Here is a 22,338-nt window from a genome sequence, read left to right on the forward strand (position 1 = left end):
CCCTCTCTCTCACCCTCTATTTCCCCTATAGCTTCTCTCTCTCCCTTTGTCCCTCTCCCCCTCTGTCATCCCCCCTCTCTTTCCCTCCTTCCCTCCTGTGTGTTTCTCTCCATTGACATGCTGGCAGCTGAACCGTGGTCCCCAGAGCAAGGCCCAGTACACAGTACTAGGAGTCAGACTGTGAATTCTCCAACACAGACAGGGAGGAGGGAGGGAGGGAGGCATCTCTAGTTAATAATGACACTGTGAGGGGAGAGACTAGCTAGCACTCCAAGGAGAGAGACCATGCTGCTGTGAAGAGAGAGAAAGAGAGAGATGTTGTTTTGGTAGACCAGGGTATTGTGAGAGAGATACAAAGAAGATATACTGTTGTGTTGAAATATTGAAGAGAGATACTATATTTTTAAGAGAGTACAGAAGGGTCTTTATCCCACCCAAACTGTTACTACCATAACCTCTGAACTACTTCATACTCTGCTATCTACAATTGAAATGATCATTCTTCCAATAAATTATATTTACCCCAAAAATTGAAATGCCATCGAAGTATTTTAGAACTTTGGACAAATATTGCAGCTATCGTATATTGGGGAAGTTGGGAGGTTTTTGAACCACACAATTAGTGTAAAGGATGTGAGAAATACTGCAATAACCACCCACATAGCTATCGGGTGTAATGTCTTGCTGGGTACAAGACATAACCTTCCCCATTAGCTAACCATGACAAATATTATTATGAACTGGAAAATCACAGAGTTGAGAATAATATTTTCTGCTGATGCTTTTTTAAATGTAAATGTATTTAAATCCGGATGCATTATGTTTTAGAATTCTCAAATGAGCTGCATTGGCAAATGATACCTTTTTGTTTTTAACTCCCATCCTTACCTAAACTTCAACTTTTTTACATTTTGGCAATTAGTTCACTTCTGTGTCGAACCTCTAAGCCCAAAATATACGTTGAGTATATCCAAACACATTTGACTTTTTTTTTTTTACAAAACAAGAAAATAATACAGATGCTATATGATTAATTATCAATGACAACAATTATTCCCATCATGCAGCAGTTCTTTTTCAGAAACCACTGTCAATGAAACGTCATGTCATGAAACACACCACCCTGTTCCGTTATATTAGCTGATTGCTGTTTATTGATCAATTTGATCCAGGTTGAAGTATTTCCAAGCCCTTTCTGTCCGTCGAGGTTCATATAGTCATTACAATAAGGAGCGTGACATGCGTGCCAGCCCCGGCAAGACTCCCCTCGGCTAAAACCTTGTAAATGAACACAATTAGCAAATCGTCATCCTGCTAATTAGCTGCTGGTGTCTGGCGAGACGTCTGGGAGAGAGAATCAGAGAGGAGTCTGGGGGATTTCCCCCGCTCTATTACCAAGCAAACACCATGCTATGCTGACACGCCGAACGTACTGGAGATGTGTGTTTGTGAATATGTGTGTTAGTGAATGTGTGTGTGTGTGTGTGTGTTCACGCCAGTTCCACTTAAAAAACCCAAAAGGAACGTCCGTGGTACGGTAATTGTAAGACATGCAGTGCTTAAAGGGCCTCCGACAGTGGATTCATAAGACATGCTACTGAGACTGAAGAAAGGACAGAGGATGGTCATAAATGATCCTCATAATCCGCTGTGTGTTAAATCAAATCAAACAGAGTCCGATCTGAGAGGAGGCTCCTACGATGATGTGGGTCTGGCCTTTGATAGCACCATGCTTTGATAGTGAGATGACTGTGTGTGTGTGTGTGTGTGTGTGTGTGTGTGTGTGTGTGTGTGTGTGTGTTAGTATTTGCAGATAGTCTTCGGGGATTATATAAAATAGTGGCTCTTGAGCCTCAGAGGCAACAAAGGGAGCTAGGTGACTGAAGTGTGTGTGAGATGTAGCGAACGAGCCAGAGGAGGGGGGAGAGGGATGAGGACAAAGATGGGAGGGGGTAATGAGAGAGGGTGGACAGGGAAAAGGTGCGAGAGAGAAAGGGAAAGAGAAAGGTAGGAGAGAATGGAGATGGAAAGGCAGAGAGAGAAAGAGAGGTGACGGGGTGGAGGTGCAGTCCGGCACTGTGCGGTGTATAGCGGAGGCCTCATACACAGGGTGTTGTAATTCATAGCCAGCTGTGGCTCTGGTGTGTGTGTGTGTGTGTGTATTGATGAAAGCAGCAGAACACTGACGACGGGGGGAGATTGCTTTGCTGCACTAGGCGAGGCGCGTTCTGAAACCATCTCCGGCCGCCTGAAATGAGAGAGGGATTATGGAGTGACCTGCCATGTCTGTGTCATATTGTTCTGTGCAGGGTGCATTATTTTGTCCTAACCTGGTAGCGACCAGCCCGGTCCCAAGGCAGAGATGCAGTGTCCTTCATGCGATCTGTCAGTACTCGTGTCATATTTACCATCCGTATTCCTAGAAACAAAAGAAATGCAATCAGAAAAGAATCAGACGACTTAAATGACGACTTAAACGACGACTTAAATGATTTAAATGTGAAGAATGTTCGTTAGTTAGTCATTTTCATGAATGTAATATTTTACATTTATTAAAGATGCACTTTGCAGAAATCGCCTTGCCATTTCCTGGCTGCAAAAATGATAATAGTTCGCCTAATTTCAGTTTATGTGACAAAACAAGCAAGTATAGTATAGAGAATCATTGTACCATCTAAACCGCTGTGTAACATATTTTCCATAACCAAAATATTGTATTTTTAGCTGTTTGAAGTTGGTGAACAAAACCAAAAGTAAAAGACGCAAAAACTAAGCTTATGAACAGAAAGCATGAAAATAGCGCACATAGAACAGATCTACCGCTTCTTAGACTTGCTTTCAATGAGAATGACAGATCTATAAAATGCATTTCTATGTGAATTTGGTCGGGTCGCCCAAAATGTTACATATTGCCGCTTTAAGCCATTCACTAAATGAAACTGATGGACGTCAAAAATAAAATATACAATTATTATTCACAGTAATTATTATTCAATATACAGTAGCACGTAATGTAAAATTTCATTAAACTAGAACACGTTTTGCTCAGTAGTACATTAGTCATCATGGATGTTAATTATTGATCATGATGTGTGAATCATGTCATAAATGACCCACTGTATAACCTCATAAATGACCCATTGTTTAACCTCCGAGCTCAGATTCATATACACATTCATGAGTTGTATTCTCGATTTTATATTGAAGAAATGGCAGCAGTGAATCTCCATGATTAAGCAAAATACAGTGAGTACTATCATAAGCATGACAGTGTTTGATCACACCCAATAAACTGTCATCACATCACAGCCATTATAATCAATCCGTTGACAGCATAGCGAAGACCAATTGACAGAGAGCCTAAGTGAAGAGATGCTGAATTTTGAGTGGCTGTACCTTGTCTTATAAATAAGACCAACCTAACTGTCCTGTCTGTCTCTATGCTCTTGCCGTTGCAGGCCTAAAGATGCAGTGGACCCCAGAGCACGCGCAGTGGGCGGAGCAGCACTTTGACATCACCTCCACCACGCGCTCGCCGGCCCACAAGGCCGAGGCTTACCGGGGTCACCTGCAGCGCAGCAGCAGCACATACCAGTACGCCTGGGCCAACGACGACATTTCTGCGCTCACCGCCTCCAACCTGCTCAAGAAGTACGCTGAGAAGTACTCTGGCATCCTGGAGATGCCCAGTGAGAGGGCCCTGCTGAACTCCTACGCCGAGGCCGGGATGAACGGCAGGAAGGGGGAGGGCGAGGCCTGGCAGGAGGGGGTCTACTGCGTCCCCGAGGGGATGTCTATGAGGAAAGGAGGGGTGGCGGCGGAGGTGGCTGGTATGTGCAGCTCTCCGTCCCCGAGCCTGGCCTCCAGCGGCCTAACAGAGCCTGGTTACTCCAGCAGCAGCTGTGGTAGTCACACCGCCACGGCCCTCCACTCCTCTGCAGGCTCCTCTCAGGAATACGGCCTCAGCTACAGTGGCTCCTACCTGGGCTACAGCGCCCAGGTCACCACCTCCCCGCTGCACAGCTCCGGCCTCTTGCAGCCCCCTCCTCCGCCCCCACACCCCTCCCTGGTCCCGGCCTACAATGGGGGATCCTCCAACCTCTCTGGCTACAATTACCCCCATGCCGGGTACCCCTCCCAGAGCGCTGTGGGGCCAGGCTACAGCCCCGGGGGAGCCCCCCCTCCATCCTCCTACCTACCGTCAGGGATCGCCGCTCCCACCCCCCTGCCCCCCTCCTCCACGCTCCCTGGGTACCCCTACCAGTCGCACAACCTCGGCCCCATCGCGCCCACGCCTCTGAATGGCAGCTCGTCCAACTCTCTGAAGAGAAAAGCCTTCTACATGACAGGGCAAGGAGAGATGGACTCCACTTATGGAAATTTTGTCTATGGCCAGGCGCGCAGCTCCGCAGAGAGCCCCATGTACAGGGTACCGGACAGCAGCATCTCAAATGCGGGCGGAGGGAACAGTTTTGACAGGATCGCTGACAAGTCATCTTTGCCGTTTAATCCCCACAAGCAGCCCATGGCCTCTGAGCAGTCTGCAGGTGGAGCACTCACCCCTCCGTCCTATGCCTCCACCCTGGGTGGCTCGCACTCGGCCGACTCCCTGGGCAGCTTCACCTCTCCCTCCCTAAGCGACCAAGGGGACGAGCACCGCGTGCACCTCTCCCACCTCTCCCTGACGGGGGCGACCTCATCCTCCCGGCCCGCTGAGGAGCAGCTGAAGAGCAGTGACCCCCACCTCCTGGACATGGTGACCTCTGAGATCCTGCAGCAGGGACCCCCGGTGGACTGGAGTGACATTGCAGGCCTGGAGCTGGCCAAGGCCACTCTGAAGGAGGAGGTTCTCTGGCCCATGCTACGTCCGGACATGTTCAGGGGCCTAGGTTCGGCCCCGAGGTGCATTCTACTGTTTGGTCCCAGAGGGACGGGCCGAACGTTGCTGGGCCGCTGCATGGCCAGCCAGCTGGGGGCGCCCTTCCTGCAGCTCAGAGGCTCCACCTTGGCCACCAAGTGGCTGGCAGAGGGTGACAAGATCCTGCAGGCCTCCTTCCTGGTGGCGCGCTGCCGCCAGCCCTCAGTGCTGTTCATCAGCGACGTGGACATGCTGCTGTCGGCCCAGCTCAACAACGAGAGCCCCGTTCACCGGCTCAAGGCCGAGCTCCTAGCCCAGCTTGATGCGTTGCTCCTTGGGCCGGCCGATGACTCCAACAACCACGTCCTGGTGGTCTGCTCCACCAGCAAGCCCCAGGACATGGACGAGGGGCTGCGACGGTACTTTGGCCGGCGGGTCCTGGTGCCGCTGCCGGACGGTTCGTCCCGCCACCACATGCTGAGCCAGCTGCTGTCCCAGTCCCAGCGCAAGTACTGCCTCAGTGAGGAGGAGCTGGTGCTGCTGGTCCAGCGCACCGAGGGCTTCTCCGGCCTGGACGTGGCAAGGCTGTGCCAGGAGGCCCTGGTGGGCATGCTGCACACCTCCTCCCAAGGCCTGGACCTCTCGGTGAGCATCATGCCCACGGGCCAGAATCGACCCCTCACCTACCAGGACTTTGACAGTGTTTTTTGCAAATTCCAGCCCAGTATATCGCAGAAAGAGATCGACACATACACCGAGTGGAACAAAATGTTTGGGTGCGGTCAGTGAACCTCGGGGGGGGGGGGGTGGAGTCCTCAAGAAAGAGGCGTTGGGAATTCTTTGACCTGGCTGTGGTGCTAACCAGAGAGGGAGTCACACAAGAGGGGCGACGTAACCCCCCCCACACATGAGACCTGACACCAGAGGTGGAGAAACATCAAGAGACTTGGTTGGAGTGATACCTGATGGTTTGGCAGGTAACGAGCAGAGATTTCATTAGGATGCTTGACACTGCTAAAGCCAGGTATTGTTTACACATGTTGAAGGGGTCAACTTGAGACAGAGGAGGACCCTGTGTGTATATATATATATACCTTTGTTGTTGTCCCCTAAAATGTAGTTGGCTAACCAAGTGCCTGTAGTGGTGCTTTCTAAATTCGAATTTCTTTTTTTATGTATAATGATTTCGTTTGCCTCACAATCTACATTAATGGCATGTGCTGATATTAAGAGCTTTAAACTTCAACAGCGAGATTAAAATTAGAGTGGCGGTTGCCAATGGAGATGGTAAATTTTTTTCTCCTGCCATTTCACCAAGTATCAACAGTATTCCTCAGGGGGTGACAGTAATCTGGACCCCCGATCCATACACTTCATCTCTTTTGATCCTCTGTCTGCAAAAAAAACTCAGGAAAGTGTTTGTGAATTGTACAGTACCTCAATGACATCACCACACATAAGCACTATGATCCTCTGAGAGTATTAAGACCAGGATTTTTGTCATTTATATAATATCTAGAGAAACAGTGTTAGGTTTACCTCAAACCTTCTAGGCGAGACGGTCAAGGAGATGAAAATGAATGTAACCAGATTTAGTTCTGGAACGACGGGACAAATAAGTCAATATGGAGATTTCTCTTTGTCTTTTCCGAAGGTGCTTAAAGTGAAGAATTTGGTGATGAGTTCCGTTTCCATTTTATGGTTTTTCGAAAATGCGATGCCCTAGTGTGTTTTTCTGATCCTGCCTTGTGTATTGATTGAATCAAGAGCGTTGTTCACCTGGTGTTTTAATGAGGCACTGATGACCACGTATAGTGGATTATAATGTTGTCAACAACCCACAACTCTTTAGATGGAACGGGGGACTTCGGTTGCTATTGCGTTATCGCAGGAAGCCATAGAACTGCTGTACTTGACGATGAAGCAGAAACCAAATGAAAGAAAGCGAACGGTGCCGTGACACAGTTGTGTGACTCCGTATATTCCCAGAATAAATGCAACATCAGGATCACACATACTTTCTGTTTCACCTTGGTTGGTTTTAACTCACCTAGGAGGCAGCAGAGCCTCAGACCCAAAATCGCTAGTTGCTAATGACTGCTCTATGTCAGCCAGTTGAGTCAGTTTGAATGAGAAAAGGCTGCCATCTTTATTCATCACCGAGGTCAGAGGTTCAGCACCAGGGGCTCAATTCCAAACCGGTTTTCTGTTCCTTACCAGAGGTCCTCATTGGCTTAACCAGGTACAGATCTGACATGATTGGATTGTTCACAGCAGTATGGCTGTAGAGCCACCTAGACCTCTGGAATGCTCTGGGGATTTTCGGTCATATTGCTAACACCTATCCAGTTGGGTCATATCTGCAAGGAGACTCAACAGGGGCTTGCGGGAAGGAGCTAGAAATTGTTTGAAGATATTTGGCCAATCGCATCTTCATTGTACAGTATGTGCACACATTACCCCAAGAACATGGTCAGGGTGAATATACTACTAATTTGACACTCGTCCTGGCTCTTAAAGGCCCAGTACAGTCAAAAATGTGATTTTTCTGTGTTTTATATATATTTCCACACTATGAGGTCGGAATAATACTGGGAAATTGTGAAAATTATGATAATGTAATTTTAGTGTAAGAGCTGTTTGAAAAGACTGCCTGAAATTTCTGCCTGTTTTGGTGGGATGGAGTTTTGGCCATTCGTGGTGATATCACCATGCGGTAAATTAGTTATTAGACCAATAAGAAAGAGAGTACCAAAACTCTCTGCCAATAACAGCACATGTTCTGTTTTCCACTCCACACTCAGACCACCCCCAGGATGTCCTAGCAAAATTCTTGCTTGAGAAATTGCCCTTTGCTGAGAGCTATATATATATATATATTTTTTTTTTACCATTTTAATTGAAAGCAATCACAGTAAGGTACTTCAATGTTACCCAGAAATGATTTGATATTGAGATAAAAACAGCTGCATTGCACCTTTAAGAAACGTCCAGTCAGTCTACTGTGGTCAGTTCCAAAAGACCCACAGAACAGTGATTCATAGCTCATTGTGTTGCATTTGAATGTATTTTGTTGCTCTTCTTTTGTTCTCTGTGCGTGACTGTTGCTAAGCACCACAATGGCGATGTTGAAGTACCGTAGGTGTATTATTATTATTGTACAGCAGCTGCACTAGAACATTCCTTTGTGTGTATTTCTGTCTCGTCTTTAATAATCACGGGTTTGCAATCCCCGAGCACTGAGATTGCCAGTACCATGTTGCTTGCGTTTACGTTTTTGTTTGTTTTGTCAACTTGTGACCAGTGTAACGTTTACCTCTTCCTTAGATTGGTATTCTTTCCAATTCTGGTTTGCATACCTTTTCCATTTTAGCACTCAAAGGAATTTAGATGTAACTTGCTGTGACTGCACACGCGCTGGTCTACCACGACGTCTCGGATATTTAAGATTGAACACTTCTCCAATTTCTCTCACTTGGGTAGATTAAAGGTGTAGATCCACGGAAGTAACACGACCATAATATAACGACTTACATGGCCTTTGAAACTTTGACTCAAATTATACTTCACTCATATAAAATAATGGTAGGTGGGTGAAATGTACAATGTTTTATTGATATACTACAAACAAACAAACCTTAAAACACAAAAACATCCATGTTGAGCTCTCCGCTTTTGTTTACCTCTGGAGTTACTTAAGAATTAGCTGGATGCACTTTCACCTAACTTTGATTCATCGGAATGTTCAAATGTTTCACAAACCTGATACGGTGTCAACAGACTAATACACACAGCCTGAGTGGGCTGTATGTGTAAAAGCTCATCGCTAGAAGGCTTTTTCTCTAAATAGAAAATGTAGTCTCCTACATTCTCCTTGACCCGCAGCCCAGGCGTGTGAATCTCACTTCTCCATTCACTCTCACTGAGGAGAGGAAAGGACACGCTGAGGTGTGTGTGTTTGTGTGTGACAGCGCGGCAACAACACATGGAAACTGCAGTGCAGTCTGTCAACAGCCTGACCAGAACGCGGTCTATCCCATAATTCAGTCTGCCATCTCTAAACTGGTGTACATGAGAGCACAAAAAGCCCATTCCTTCACATATACAGTACTTTCGACACAACCAAATCACTTGAATTGTACTTTCCAACCAATCTTATTTTCTTTGTTTTGTTGCTATGTACTTGGCTTCATTTTTGTCTTTGTACCAGAACTGGAAAGCAATGTTATTGGTGGTTTCTGTTGTTTGTTTATTTTTCCCTTTCTATTCATTTTATTATTGTGTTCTTTAAAACATTTCTACCTCATGGCTACATATTATACATGTAGTATTTCATTTATGTCTTTTGAATGTCCTACATTTGTTGAAAAATCTAAACAAAAGAAAAACAAAAATGAAATGGGTGGGAGCAGGAAATCACAGGTCCTTGAGCTTGAGTCTACCTCAGAGGCACTGAGCAGAGGAGATGGTGGTATAGTCTAACGTGTGTCTGACAAAACTGGATGCACACTCACTCAAGACACCGAGCGCCCGCAAGGAAACATTTTTGGTGGACGGGAGAAAACTGTTGGACTTTGCAGGTTCTCTCCGAGGTTTCCCTTGATGCGTCAACCAATGCGTTGCTTTAATCATTGGTGAACTGTAGTTGTGTGATTGTGTATATTACGTGGGCACACATGAATATGATTTGGTTTGTGTGGGATTTTATATATAATTAGTATATATAAAACACACATGCACAAAACTTTAACTGAGTGTAACGTGTTTCTGTTGTACATATTTATATACATAAATACATACAAAATGCACCACATACATGTTTATATGTGTGGATATGTTGCCATACTTGCAGTCGACTTAAATGTATTTTCATGTAATCTGTCTGAGGTACAAAAGACAACAACTGATTCATTAAAGATGTTTTCTTGAAATAACATTTTCTGGTTGTATTTTTTAAGATCTAAGGTCTTCAATTGGGTTTTTGTGTTCCTTGAAAATAAAGCTTGTTTTCATGACATCCTCTAACTGTGTTGAATGCCAACATAACAGTAGAGTTTACACTCTTAGAGAAAAAGGTGCTATGTAGAACCATACAGGGTTCTCCGGTTTGTCCCCATAGGGAAACCTTTTTTGGTGCTAGGTAGAACCCTTTACCTAAAACCCTCTATGTAGGACTCTTAAAATGAACCCCCTGTATATGGTTCTACTTAGAACCCTCTGAAGGTTCCTTCCAATAACCATTTTTTATAATCTAAAGGTTCTTCCTAGAACCCTTTATGAACGGTTCCACCAGCCTTTAAATGAATTATAACAATACATTATACACTGATTGTACAGAACATTATGAACACCTTCTTACTAATGAGTTGCACCCCCTCCCCCCTTTTGCCCTCAGAAGCTCCTTCATTTGTCAGGGCATGGACTCTACAAGGTGACGAAAGCGTTCCAAAGGGATGCTGGCCCATGTTGACTCCAATGCTTCCCACAGTTGTGTCAAGTTAGCTGGATGCTCTTCTTGATACACACAGGAAGCTGTTGAGCGGGATGAACCCAGCAGCGTTGCAGTTCTTGACACACTCAAACTGGTGTGCCTGGCACCTACTATCATATCCCGTTCAAATGCACTTAAATCTTTTGTTTTGCCCATTCACCCTCTGAATGGCACACATACACAATCCATGTCTCAATTGTCTACAAAAATCCTTATTTAACCTGTCTCCTCCCCTTGAAGTGGTTTTAACTGTTGACATCAATAAGGGATCATAGCTTTCACTTGGTCAGTCTATGTCATGGAAAGAGCAGGTGTTCCTAATGTTTTGTACACTGTATATATCATGAGGCCTTTCATTGAGGGCATAGTTATACCCCAACAGAGTGGTGTTAGGAAACCCTGGTTTACAGGCACTTCAGGCCTGCAATTCACATTATGCTATCTTGCAAAGTGATGTGTAATTCCTAATGGAATCCAGACAGAGTTAGGATATCCAACAAGTCACATTTTTTATCACCCGCAACATTCATTCAGAATGAGGGAAGATTGAATACTGAGACTACCTCAATGATCTAAACTGTAACAACCATCTCTTTAACGTGGGCAATAAGTCCAACGACTCACAGATTGGTTTAGTTAAAAAATAAGTTATTTGTCTTTGTGTAGCATGAAATTAAATCAACCAATCAATGTACATGCAAGAACACATTTGAAAAAACTCAAAAAATCCCCCTAAAATAGAACATGCTGGAAAATATGATATATGGTTCCATGTAGAATCCCTCTTGCCTTCAAAAGATCCCTTATTGCCTTTCCGAAGAATCCTTGCCTTCCAAAGATCCCTTATTGCCTTTCCGAAGAATCGTTCTTGCCTTCCGAAGAATCGTTCTTGCCTTCCAAAGAATCATCAAAGAACCCTTTCTTCCAAAAACGGTTCTTAGGATGTTATAATTCTAGGTAGAACTCTGCCTTACAAAGAAATGTTGTCTTCCTTCAGATCAAAACAGTTCTTGGTAGAACCCTATCCCTCTGCAAAGAACCCTTTTTTCTAAAAGTGTAGTTTCGATTTAAATCAAGGCTGTACTTTTGAAAAAACAAAGTCCCTGCTCTACGAGATCTTAGTAATATTTTTTTGGGGGGGGAGGGGGGGGGCTAATTGAATTGTTTAAATATACTTTAATGTTAAATGTTGTTTTTACACAATGTACATTTCCTGTAGTGCAAATTACTTGATATCAAACACAGATCAAATGGAATATCTTCACAGCAAGATGCACTGTGTATGCAGTATACAGTAGATAATGCAATTTTTTTTAACAAACCTTGTGCCACCTCAACCTACAACGTGTGCAATTAAAATATTTCTGTTTTTGCAGTGCACCAAAAGTGTAGTCATACATTTCTCTCATTAAAATGTAACAATTAATTTATTTTTGTGGGGAAAGTGTCAAGTAAAAACACTAAAACCTTACCTCACACAAAGAATTCACATAAAATGACTACCATGAATGTAAATTAGGTGCATCATTATATGGTTGATGGTAAGCGTAGGAAGCTAGCTACAGTGTAATTAGCTGTGCAAAGCAGACGGAGATTTCAGGTTGCTGAGCAATGGAGTTTCTGCTTGGTCTTTGTCTATTGTACTTTGCTACATGTTATCTCTATGAGGTCTGTGAGGTTTGAGGTTCAGCCACTGCTCCTTTTTCTTGCCTTGTTTTTAAAACAAAACATGAAATGTTAAGTTGATTTGAAAAGCTACAACCAGTCCCATCCTTACTGCGTGTATGTACATTCTACTACAGTTTGGCCCAATATGTTGCAGTTCCAAGGTCTTCTCATTACAATACAAACCTTGGATGGGCTTATAGATACAGTACATAATGTTAGCTCATTTAGGTTTCATTGAAACAGTTATAAATGTATGTATTGTTATGGTAATCTTATGAGTACCGGTAGATCATTGGTGGAGCTCTGTTAAATCAATGTGTTGCCATTTTGTTGATATCAAAGACGCACTTACTCCTGTGCTCTTCATTTGCATTGCAAATATTGGTGTGCGTGCGTGCGTGTGTGTATGTGTGAACTTGGAGGGTTACTCTGGTAACCACTGCACACCTAGAATCACCTGGCCAGAGCAAGACTCAATAGGATACACCTAACATACCTCTCCCCGCACAACAATTCAAATATGCAACGTGATAATTCTCTTTATGTAGCCTTAAATGTGCAATAGATTCAAATTGTGAGAGGAAATTGCCCAAAGCTCTAGAAGAGGTGGATGGAAAGAATACATTATGCAAATAACACAAAGGACTGAAGCACTTGAAAGCCTAATTCCACTATAATCAGCATACTGTGTCGTTTAATATGTTTTCACCTCTTATTAAAAGTGACTGTTCTTCTGCACTGTCAGCCGGCTGGATCTGACATTGGACTGAGACAACGGACAGACCATCACACTTTCGCATTCCGCCGCCAGAGCTTTTAGATGGTTCCATACCCCCCCCCCCCCCCCCCCACAAGTAATTATGCGCCGGAGAGTCCAGAAATAAGGTTTAATTACACAGTAATCGCCTCTGATGGACACTAGGAAGTGGTGAGCACTGCCAGACTGCAATCCATCAATGACAAACCTCTGTCCACTTTTAATTCCTCCTCATTTGCATCATAACCTCCGCACCAAGTTGCACAACCGCTGTTAAATGCTAATGGGACCTGTCTCTCCACTCAAAATGAATGCTTAAGCCCCATTTCACTCCCTCGCTCTTTTATCCCACTCTACCCTTTCTCTCTCTTTTTTTCTCTCTCACTGTCCATCGCTTCTCCCTTTCTCTCCCTCCCTGCTCTTCCCCCTCCCTCCCTCTCTCAGCCAGCGTTAACGGGTGAAGAGAACCCACAGCGTGGTCAGTGATGCGCTAATTGGGAGCAGTTTTATCTCTCCAGCACTAATAGCGGCCCTGCACCGACAACCCTCAGCATGGGTGGTGTGGAGGGTGTGAGAGGAGGATGGAGAGAAGAGGAGAGGAAAGGAGGAGCGTAGTGGGCATGTCCTGTATAGGAAATGTAGATCACAGCACAGATCTAAGTATGATTGGCCCCTCCAGTCATAGTTAATGCGAGTCTGGAGGGACCCCCGTACACAATTTCCAGCTTCATTAATTGAAAATTGTGATTTTTTTTCCTTTTGGGGGGGTGAATAAAATAAAACACCTTGGCCATTTATCAAGCATTTTGTCTGTTTTATTCCCACCACTCCTTGACGATGAAGTGGGGGACTATCTAATAATCGGTGCCGTCATGAGGAGTCGCTATAATCCAAGCCCTGATTGTTTCACCGCTCTAACAGAGAAGTAAATAACCACAATGTTTTGCTGTGTTGATGCAGACACTGTGTGGAAAATAATCATTTGAAGTCTCATCACAACACACATCATGGAAATAAATCTGATATTAAATATTCCACACTGGCTCGATAGCGCACACAAACACCTTTTTTCATCATTAGCGCATCTTGTTCATTGCATTTTACCGTAATTGGAATCAACATGTATTGTTCGAATTCGTGACCTCCTACTTGTTTTCCCTCAGATGCATAAAAAAAAGATATTAATGTTGAAAGGGACTGATAGCAAAGAACACAAGGTACTATTTTTTTAAATTAGCGTTTGTTTTATTAGCGTCGTGTTTCTTTAAGCAAAGTGTTGTTAAAAGAGGCCCTTAGTGGTTCAAAGTTCCTATTTTAATCCATTTCAGTGTTTTAGAATAAGAATTTTGCATTCTTAAGAAAATACATTCAACTACTTAATCTATCATCTTTGTGTCTGTTTTCAAACAGGTAATATTTTTAAGCAAATTATTTGGGGTGTAGGTTTTTAGAACAAAACGTAAGACACATTCTTAAGTATAATCTTGAAGAGTGCACAAACGTTGTTTCCTCAACAATGTCTGTTTTCCTAGAGCTGGTCTCTTCCCAACACTGTCACTCCTCAGGCAGCCTCGATGCCTCCCTGCCTCACTCTCAGAAGACATAACATTAATTTGTGCCCTTTAAAAACAAGCGTGCTTGGAGGTTTCAGAGAGACATCGCAAAACAATATATATCTTAGAATGTTTTTAAAGGGATAGTTCACCCAAATTACAAAAAGCAATTTTTTTTGTCATTTGAGTGAACAATCCCTTTAAGGTTGTCAGGACTGGATATTTTTTGCTGATGCTTAATATGTAACTCTGGTTTATTAGTCCTTTCCCTATGCAAATTATACATTATTAATAATGTATTCTTTTTATGATAATACATGATTATGATAATGAGAGACATCTTTAATGCATGACATTGACATTGAGATATTGATAACACGTTGCATTTTGTCATGCAAATTGTATGTCTGGAACTTATGGAGTAAGCCTAATTGACACTTACTTCAGGTTGTCGATAAATACATGGACAGTTCAGTCTCAGAGATAACCGCCATTTGTTATACTCAAACCAATACACCATTCACTTATTCAGTTTCATTCATGATGCCTTATCATATCCGATAGAGACAAGATCAAATGTTCTCTCTCTTCACTATAGCACTGCTATTCATAGATGTACAGTATCTTCATTGACTATCATCACAAGTCATCGGAGATGTAGCCTATCCGTATCCCTGCCCATACATTTTAGATTAGAGTTGATAGAGCTAATAGAAAATATGGCGGGTATAACGTCCCTTATCAGTGCGGCGCTCCGTCTATTACTGAGCCCCAAACGTTCGCTAATGACTCAAACAAGCGGAGATCAGTTTCATCCAGTCCCCCTCAATGACGGGGAGTCAGATGCTGATGTCTTCATTTCATCTCCCTTCTCCCACCTTTAATACTTAAAAGGGACTCTGTTGAGTCGGTCGTCACAGGAGAGTAGAGCTTTATTAAAAACAATGGCTATGAAGTAGAGCTTTATTAAAAACAATGGCTATGAAGTAGAGCTTTATTAAAAACAATGGCTATAGAGTAGAGCTCTATTAAAAACAATGGCTATAGAGTAGAGCTCTATTAAAAACAATGGCTATAGAGTAGAGCTCTATTAAAAACAATGGCTATAGAGTAGAGCTCTATTAAAAACAATGGCTATAGAGTAGAGCTCTATTAAAACAATGGGTACAGAGTAGAGCTTCCATAGTTATTTTAGAGCTCTTACTGCTTTGTGTTGTCAGATTCCACTGTGCTTTAGCGCTCTCAGACACACAGGCAGAGGCTGTCATGTTTGACTCAGCCGTGACTGATGGACAGGCAGACAGGTAGGCAGCAGAGGCCTACTGTGGGGCATCAGTGTGCGTTCACATAGTGTGATAGCAGCGCTAGATCGCCTGACAAAAGACAGACTGTGAAGTTCTGAAGGGATTTTTGGTGGGTTTCTCCTCGAATCTATCGTCTGGTGTGTGTGTTTGTCAGACTGACTGCTTGACTGCTTTTTGTTCAGATCATTTCACAATAGTCTTTCCATCATTTCTTCCTTTCTGTAGACAGTGGAGTAAAATAGTTGGGAGAAAGACAAAAAAAAACCTAGCACATGGAATTGAAGCAAAGGACATTCGTTATTCTTCCCCATCAACCTGGTCTCAGAGCATTTCATATTATTTTGTATGTACAGTTGAAGACGGAAGTTTAAATACACTTAGGTTGGAGTCATTAAAACTCGTTTTTCAACCACTCCACAAATTTCTTGTTAACAAACTATAGTTTTGCCAAGTTGGTTAGGACATCTACTTTGTACATGCCACAAGTAAATTTTCCAACGATTGTTTACAGACAGATTATTTCACTTATAATTCACGGTATCACAATTCCAGTGGGTCAGAAGTTGGGTCCAATTCCAGTAGGTCATAAAATGATGTCTTGGCTTCTGAAAGGCTAATTGACATCATTTGAGTCAATTGGAGGTGTACCTGTGGATGTATTTCAAGGCCTACCTTCAAAATCAGTGCCTCTTTGCTTGAAATCATGGGAAAATCAAAAGAAATCAGCAAAGACCTCAGAAAAAAAATGGTAGACCTCCACAAGTCTGGTTCATTCTTGGGAGCAATTTCCAAATGCCTGAAGGTACCACGTTCATCTGTACAAACAATAGTATGCAAGTATAAACACCATGGGACCATGCAGTCGTCCTACCGCTCAGGAAGGAGACGTGTTCGGTCTCCTAGAGATTAATGTTCTTTGGTGCGAAAAGTGCAAACCAATCACAGAACAACAGCAAAGGACCTTGTGAAGATGCTGGAGAAAACAGGTACAAACGTATCTATATCCACAGTAAAACGAGTCCTATATCGACACAACCTGAAAGGCCGCTCAGCAAGGAAGAAGCCACTGCTCCAAAACTGCCATAAAAAAGCCAGACTACGGTCTGTAACTGCACATGGGGACAAAGATCAAACCTTTTGGAGAAATGTCCTCTGGTCTGATGAAACAAAAATAGAACTGTTTGATCATATTGACCATCGTTATGTTTGGAGGAAAAAGGGGGAGGCTTGCAAGCCGAAGAACACCATCCCAACCGTGAAGCACGGGGTGGCAGCAACATGTAGTGGGGGTGCTTTGCTGCAGGAGGGTCTGGTGCACTTCACAAAATAGATGGCATCATGAGGAAAGGAAAATTATGTGGATCTATTGAAGCAACATCTCAAGACATCAGTCAGGAAGTTAAAGCTTGGTCGCAAATGGGTCTTCCAAATGGACAATGACCCCAAGCATACTTCCACAAAGTTGTGGGAAAATGGCTTAAGGACAACAAAGTCAAGGTATTGGAGTGGCCATCACAAATCCCTGACCTCAATCCTATAGAAAATGTGTGGGCAGAATTGAAAAAGTGCGAGCAAGGAAGCCTACAAACCTGACTAAGTTACACCAGCTCTGTCAGGAGGAATGGGCCAAAATTCACCCAACTTATTGTGCGAAGCTTGTGGAAGGCTACCCGAAGCGTTTTACCCAAGTTAAACAATTTAAAGTCAATGCTACCAAATACTAATTGAGTGTATGTAAACTTCTGACCCACTGGGAATGTGATGAAAGAAATGAAAGCTGAAATAAATCATTCTCTCTACTATTATTCTGACATTTCACATTCTTAAAATAAAGTGGTGATCCTAACTAAGAAAGCAAATTTTTACTAGGATTAAATGTCAGGAATTGTGAAACTGAGTTTAAATGTATTTGGCTAAGGTGTATGTAAACTTCCAAAGGTGTATGTAAACTTCAACTGTAAATATCTGAATTCACATTTACAGTGTTACATGAGACCTGGCTGTCAACATAGGCGGTTTGGTGCCACTTTCTATGAGGACCTCTGTTCATAGCAGTGGAGGCTGGTGACTTGAATAATTGAGGATGATGGGAGACCCACGGTATAGGCGCAGAATGCACGGAGACAACAAAGTGTGTTTAAAAAAATCGTCAAAGACGAATTATTTTAAACTAAAGCATTTAATAAAGTAATTTATGGTACAATATTATGGGGAATGAGGGGGCTACTTACACCATGTTGGAAAGGGATTACAGCAGTGATTGAATGAAGGTATGAGGCATGAGTTGAGTTGAGGTATGAGGCTTGACCAGTGCAGGACAGGATTTGACTGGGAAGACAAAAAAAACAATAACAACACCCTACACAGTTAGACAAAAGAGCTAAGAATGAATTAGTCCAAGTAAGGAGTAAAATCATTGATGTGTAATAATGTGATTGTTTCTACATACAGTAGTGGGAGAAAATTGATAGGGGTACTCACAGTGCTTGGAGGGGAAGTATTCAATGTGCGTGCCAGTGTAAGAGCGGGCACATGAGAAGGGGCTTCAGTTAATGTCAGGAGAAAGTTGACAATAGTAGTGGAGTGGAGTAGTCATCACCTCTTAACTAGGGAACAGGAGGGGACTTGGCTGTAAATACAAATATCAGATACATTCCATTACAGCTGCGCCATCGTAGGTTTGGACAACTTGCTCTATGAAGTCTCAAATGTAATAAAGTCAAACACGGACTACGCATCTCGCTCACTTGACACATCAAAGTATCCAAAGAAATGTTCCTGAATAAAGCCCTGATCATCCACATACCTGATGATAACTGACAACTGCAAGCAGACTGGTGGCACCATAGGTCCCAGAGCGATGGGGCAATTTTTACCCACTGAGACCTGGAGTTTTTCCTTATTATAACTAGGAAAACTCTATGACAGTGATTCATCAGTTGTAAAAAAAAAGGTTTTATATGGGCTATGATGTGACCAGTTTTCCTAATCAGGTCACATGGTTTGAAAAAAACTCCTGGCCCTGAAAACCCTGTCAAACTGCAGCTACCTTATATTTGTTCATCTAAATTATATTTAGACAAGATTAGGAGTGGGATTTCCTCTACCCAGACACATAGATAACAACTGATAGACCATAAGAACTCACAGGGCTGAGCTTGCTTTATGCATGTTTTCATCATGCAGGCCTATGCAACTGTAGGCCTTATAAAAAATGTACTCAAATCTGTCATCACTATTATGTTGATTAATTCATTCCAGTTAATCGTTTTGGATTTTAAAAATATAGGCAGCCAAGCCAGCCCAATTTTGAATAGAAACTCAATTTGATCACATACATATTTTCTCCTGACACACAAATGGACTATAAATAATATAGACGTTACCAATTAGTTTATAAACTAATATAAACGTTACCAATTAGTTTACCCTGACCAGATGGACAGGGTGCATAGGCTGTATGCATCTGCTCTTATTAGTAGCCTACAGTTGATCAGACTGAAACATAGTCTCGTTTTCAACCCAGATGTCTCATGTTTAGGTGTAGCCTAGGCTGCTGCAACATTTATGTAATGACTTTTTGCTTGTGTCTGTTCGGAGTGATTATGTGTTATCATTTTTGCTAAATAAATAGCGGAAGAAAGTGGAAAGTCTACTTAGTGTACAAGAAAAAATGCGCTGCGTCAACCGCTCTCTTTAATCTAACTTGTAATGGATAATGCGATGGAAGCTATCAAATCGTTCGGAATTGTTTTCCACAAAGCAGAAAAGACAGAAAGTTCCATATGTTCAGCAAGTGTTAGTCCATAGTAACGTGCAATTACCTCTGCAAGCTCGTTGTAGTAGTTGCCCTTGTTGGTGGAACTTTACCTCTCGTCGTGTCCTCTAAAAGTAAATGATTACATGCCCAAAAACGCAGTTGTGTTGATAAGCAGCTTGATAATATCCCTGTTTCTTTCTTACTTTCTCGTTGTGTTGCGCAGTTTGAATACGCAGACCTTTGTCATAATCGATGCAGCTTTTTCCCAGAAGCTTGAATCTGATGTGGGCATTTATGTGCTCCCTGCTTCTGTTTTGCCATTTAGCTGAACGATCAATGTTCTTCAGGTCACTGTACCCACCTTTCGATCAAGGCTCAGACTTTCCAAAAAGCAGGTAAGGTCAGCAATAAATGCGGCTTCGATGAAAGTTCCCTGTTAACCAGATATACTTTTGATACCAGTTGGTATTGAACGCCCTCAACTTTTCATCCTTCATGAAGCTGAGCTCAGGCAGAGGTCGAACCCTGCATTTAATTTGCAACTTTTCCATGTCCCCCTGAAAATGAAAGGGGTTCTTCAACAAAAAGGCCATAACATTTTCGGCAGCATTGGCCATTCTACCATTCTGGCAGAGAAAACTACACATTCGCGCTGGTAACTAGCTAGCTACTGAAGTTAGCAAGGCAAATGTATATAAATTGCACTAACTGGACACAAAAATAAAGTTCTAAAACCAAGAAAACAATTAATAATATACCTCCTCCATCTCCTGTAATTTGAAAAAACTAATTTGAATGGAATAATATCCCCAAAATGCTAAACTATCATTCTTCACTCTTAATCCAACAATGTCACCACATTTCTCAACACATAGAATACCCATAATGCTCTGTGACACAATCCCAATTCAACACACTAGGTTTATTCTCTGATTGGATGGACAACATGTCAGTTTATACTGCAAAAGCTTTGATTGGTTGCAGGGCGTCCTCCGGAAGTGGTCATAATTACCATGTCTATGGAAGGGTGTGAGGCCTACGAGCCTCCTAGGTTTTGTATTGAAGTCAATGTAGCCAGAGGAGGACAGACGCTAGCTGACCTCAGGCTACACCATGGCGCTACCCCAGACAGTGCTTTTGAAGTTACTGTAGACCTTCATTGCAAAACAATGTATTTCAATCAATTATTTGGTGACATAGGAATATATTTGGTTTAGTTTTATCTAAAAAGGATAACTTTTTTAATGTTTCACAATAATAATAATAAATTAATATCACTGAGGAAGATGGTCCACCCCTTCCTCCTCTGAGGGGCCTCCATTGGTTCATAGAGGTTAGACGGTGACTACTCTCAATGGTTACATCCATTTAGTAGTTTTCTGGTTGTTTTATGTTAGTTAAGACCACTTACAGTCCACATTATCACCACGCACTTGTCTTACATTTTCCACACGAGTTCACCCGTGTTAGTCCAGTGGGTAGTGGGGATGGGTGGATGGAGGACCGCAATGGACAAAGAAGGGGGAGAGGGGATGTCAATGTCAACCAATCAGGTGTGGATGGAATGACTTCATTACAACCAGTAGGATTCCAGACCAGACCCTGGAATTGTGTGTGGTTGGGAATGGTGGGTCAGTAGGGAGTGAGGGAGGGATGGAGGGATAGGCAGAAGAGGAATGAGATGGGAATCCCTGTTTTATCCTCTGTGTGATGGAGAGATCCAAATTGATGTCTGCCTGCCTGTCTACTTGTCTGTCTCTGTAGTTTGATAGCCTTCCAGTTACATTTACCAAGACCCAGCCCAAAATGTACAAACCTAGTATAGAAGATGGAAACAGACTTAGTAGTGCTGTTTCAATAGGACAAAAGTAGAAGTACAATAGAGGTTTGTGTTCAAAGACAAACACACGCAGCCGTCTCTCTCAACGCCCTGCAAGGACAGTGACGAACAGCAGAGGAGAGGCAGACAGAGGCCGGCGAGTGTCAACAGACCAAGGTCATTTCAGATTGAGAAGTTTGTCAAAATGTGATGACATCAGCAGCAGTCCGTAAAGCGTTATTGCACCTTGCTGCAGGTGCCACTGTGAAACGCACAAGCTGCCAGAGCACTGCCAAGAATGATTGCCCCTGGAGTTTTTTATTTCCTCTCTCTCGTTCTTGCTCTCTCTATTCCCCCTACCTTCTCTCTCTCTCTATTCCCCCTACCTTCTCTCTCTCTCTATTCCCCCTACCCTCCCTCTCTCTCCCCCACCCCAGAACCCCCTCCCCACCCCTCCTCTCTCTCGTTCTTGCTCTCTCTCTATTCCCCCTACCTTCTCTCTCTCTCCCCCACCCCAGAACCCCCCCCCCCCTCCTCTCTCTCGTTCTTGCTCTCTCTCTATTCCCCTACCTTCTCTCTCTCTCCCCCCCCGCCCCTCCTCTCTCTCTCTCTCTTACACACATGGATAACTGCCAGATGTGAAATGGAGGGAAGGAGGGAGAAATAGGAGGGGGGATACAGATCTAGATTTAATGATATTAAACATGTTTCTTGATGCTCAATAAGAAGCCTATTATGATTGATACAAGGCCACTGACACTTTATCTACGCAGTAACAGAATCATCTGTCACCCAACTGTATTGAATCATTAATATCCGCTCTCTCACTGTGTTTTTTTCCCTACTGTTAACAGTGACTAATCATCTGTCTAGTTGCGGATGTCTCCGGGTGCTTGATCGGATAGTGTTTGTGAAAACCGACGCAGCCAATCCAACGCCGCTCCTGGGAAGATTGAGAGGGGCCCCATTATGTTCGCTAGCTGCCTGTAGCGATATCCGGCTCTTCTTCTCTCTACATAATACAATGCCAGTAAATAAGTCACGGAGTGTCCAGCGCCACTTCCACTCTTTTATTTTGAGTGCTTCTGGTGAGTTGTTCTCCACAGGATGAAATGCTGTTTTATATGT

The 22,338-nt window shown here is 43.2% G+C and overlaps 1 protein-coding gene and 1 long non-coding RNA gene across 3 annotated transcripts in view; one reads left to right on the forward strand and one right to left on the reverse strand.

Moving 5' to 3' along the window:
• LOC115132913 (fidgetin-like) overlaps positions 1–9,786 on the forward strand; it is a 40,463-nt gene extending 30,677 nt beyond the window's left edge. The window contains exon 3 of the mRNA XM_029665635.2: positions 3,459–9,786. Coding sequence (XP_029521495.1) covers positions 3,459–5,647 — 2,189 coding nt within the window. The 3' untranslated portion in view covers positions 5,648–9,786. The remainder of the gene's footprint in view (positions 1–3,458) is intronic.
• Positions 1,132–20,254, reverse strand: LOC115132921 (uncharacterized). Of its 2 annotated transcripts, XR_003864158.2 has the most exons (5): positions 19,456–20,254; positions 18,113–18,260; positions 17,863–17,959; positions 2,331–2,419; positions 1,132–2,248 (listed from the first exon to the last, which is right to left on the reverse strand). It is a non-coding gene; the product is annotated as an uncharacterized LOC115132921 (long non-coding RNA). The 2 variants fall into 2 exon arrangements; XR_003864159.2 differs by lacking the exons at positions 1,132–2,248; positions 2,331–2,419 and adding an exon at positions 15,182–15,850.
• Between the last annotated feature and the right edge of the window lie 2,084 nt (positions 20,255–22,338).

The sequence above is a fragment of the Oncorhynchus nerka genome, linkage group LG2, assembly GCF_034236695.1.
Source record: "Oncorhynchus nerka isolate Pitt River linkage group LG2, Oner_Uvic_2.0, whole genome shotgun sequence".
In the NCBI taxonomy this organism is placed as follows: Eukaryota; Metazoa; Chordata; class Actinopteri; order Salmoniformes; family Salmonidae; genus Oncorhynchus; species Oncorhynchus nerka.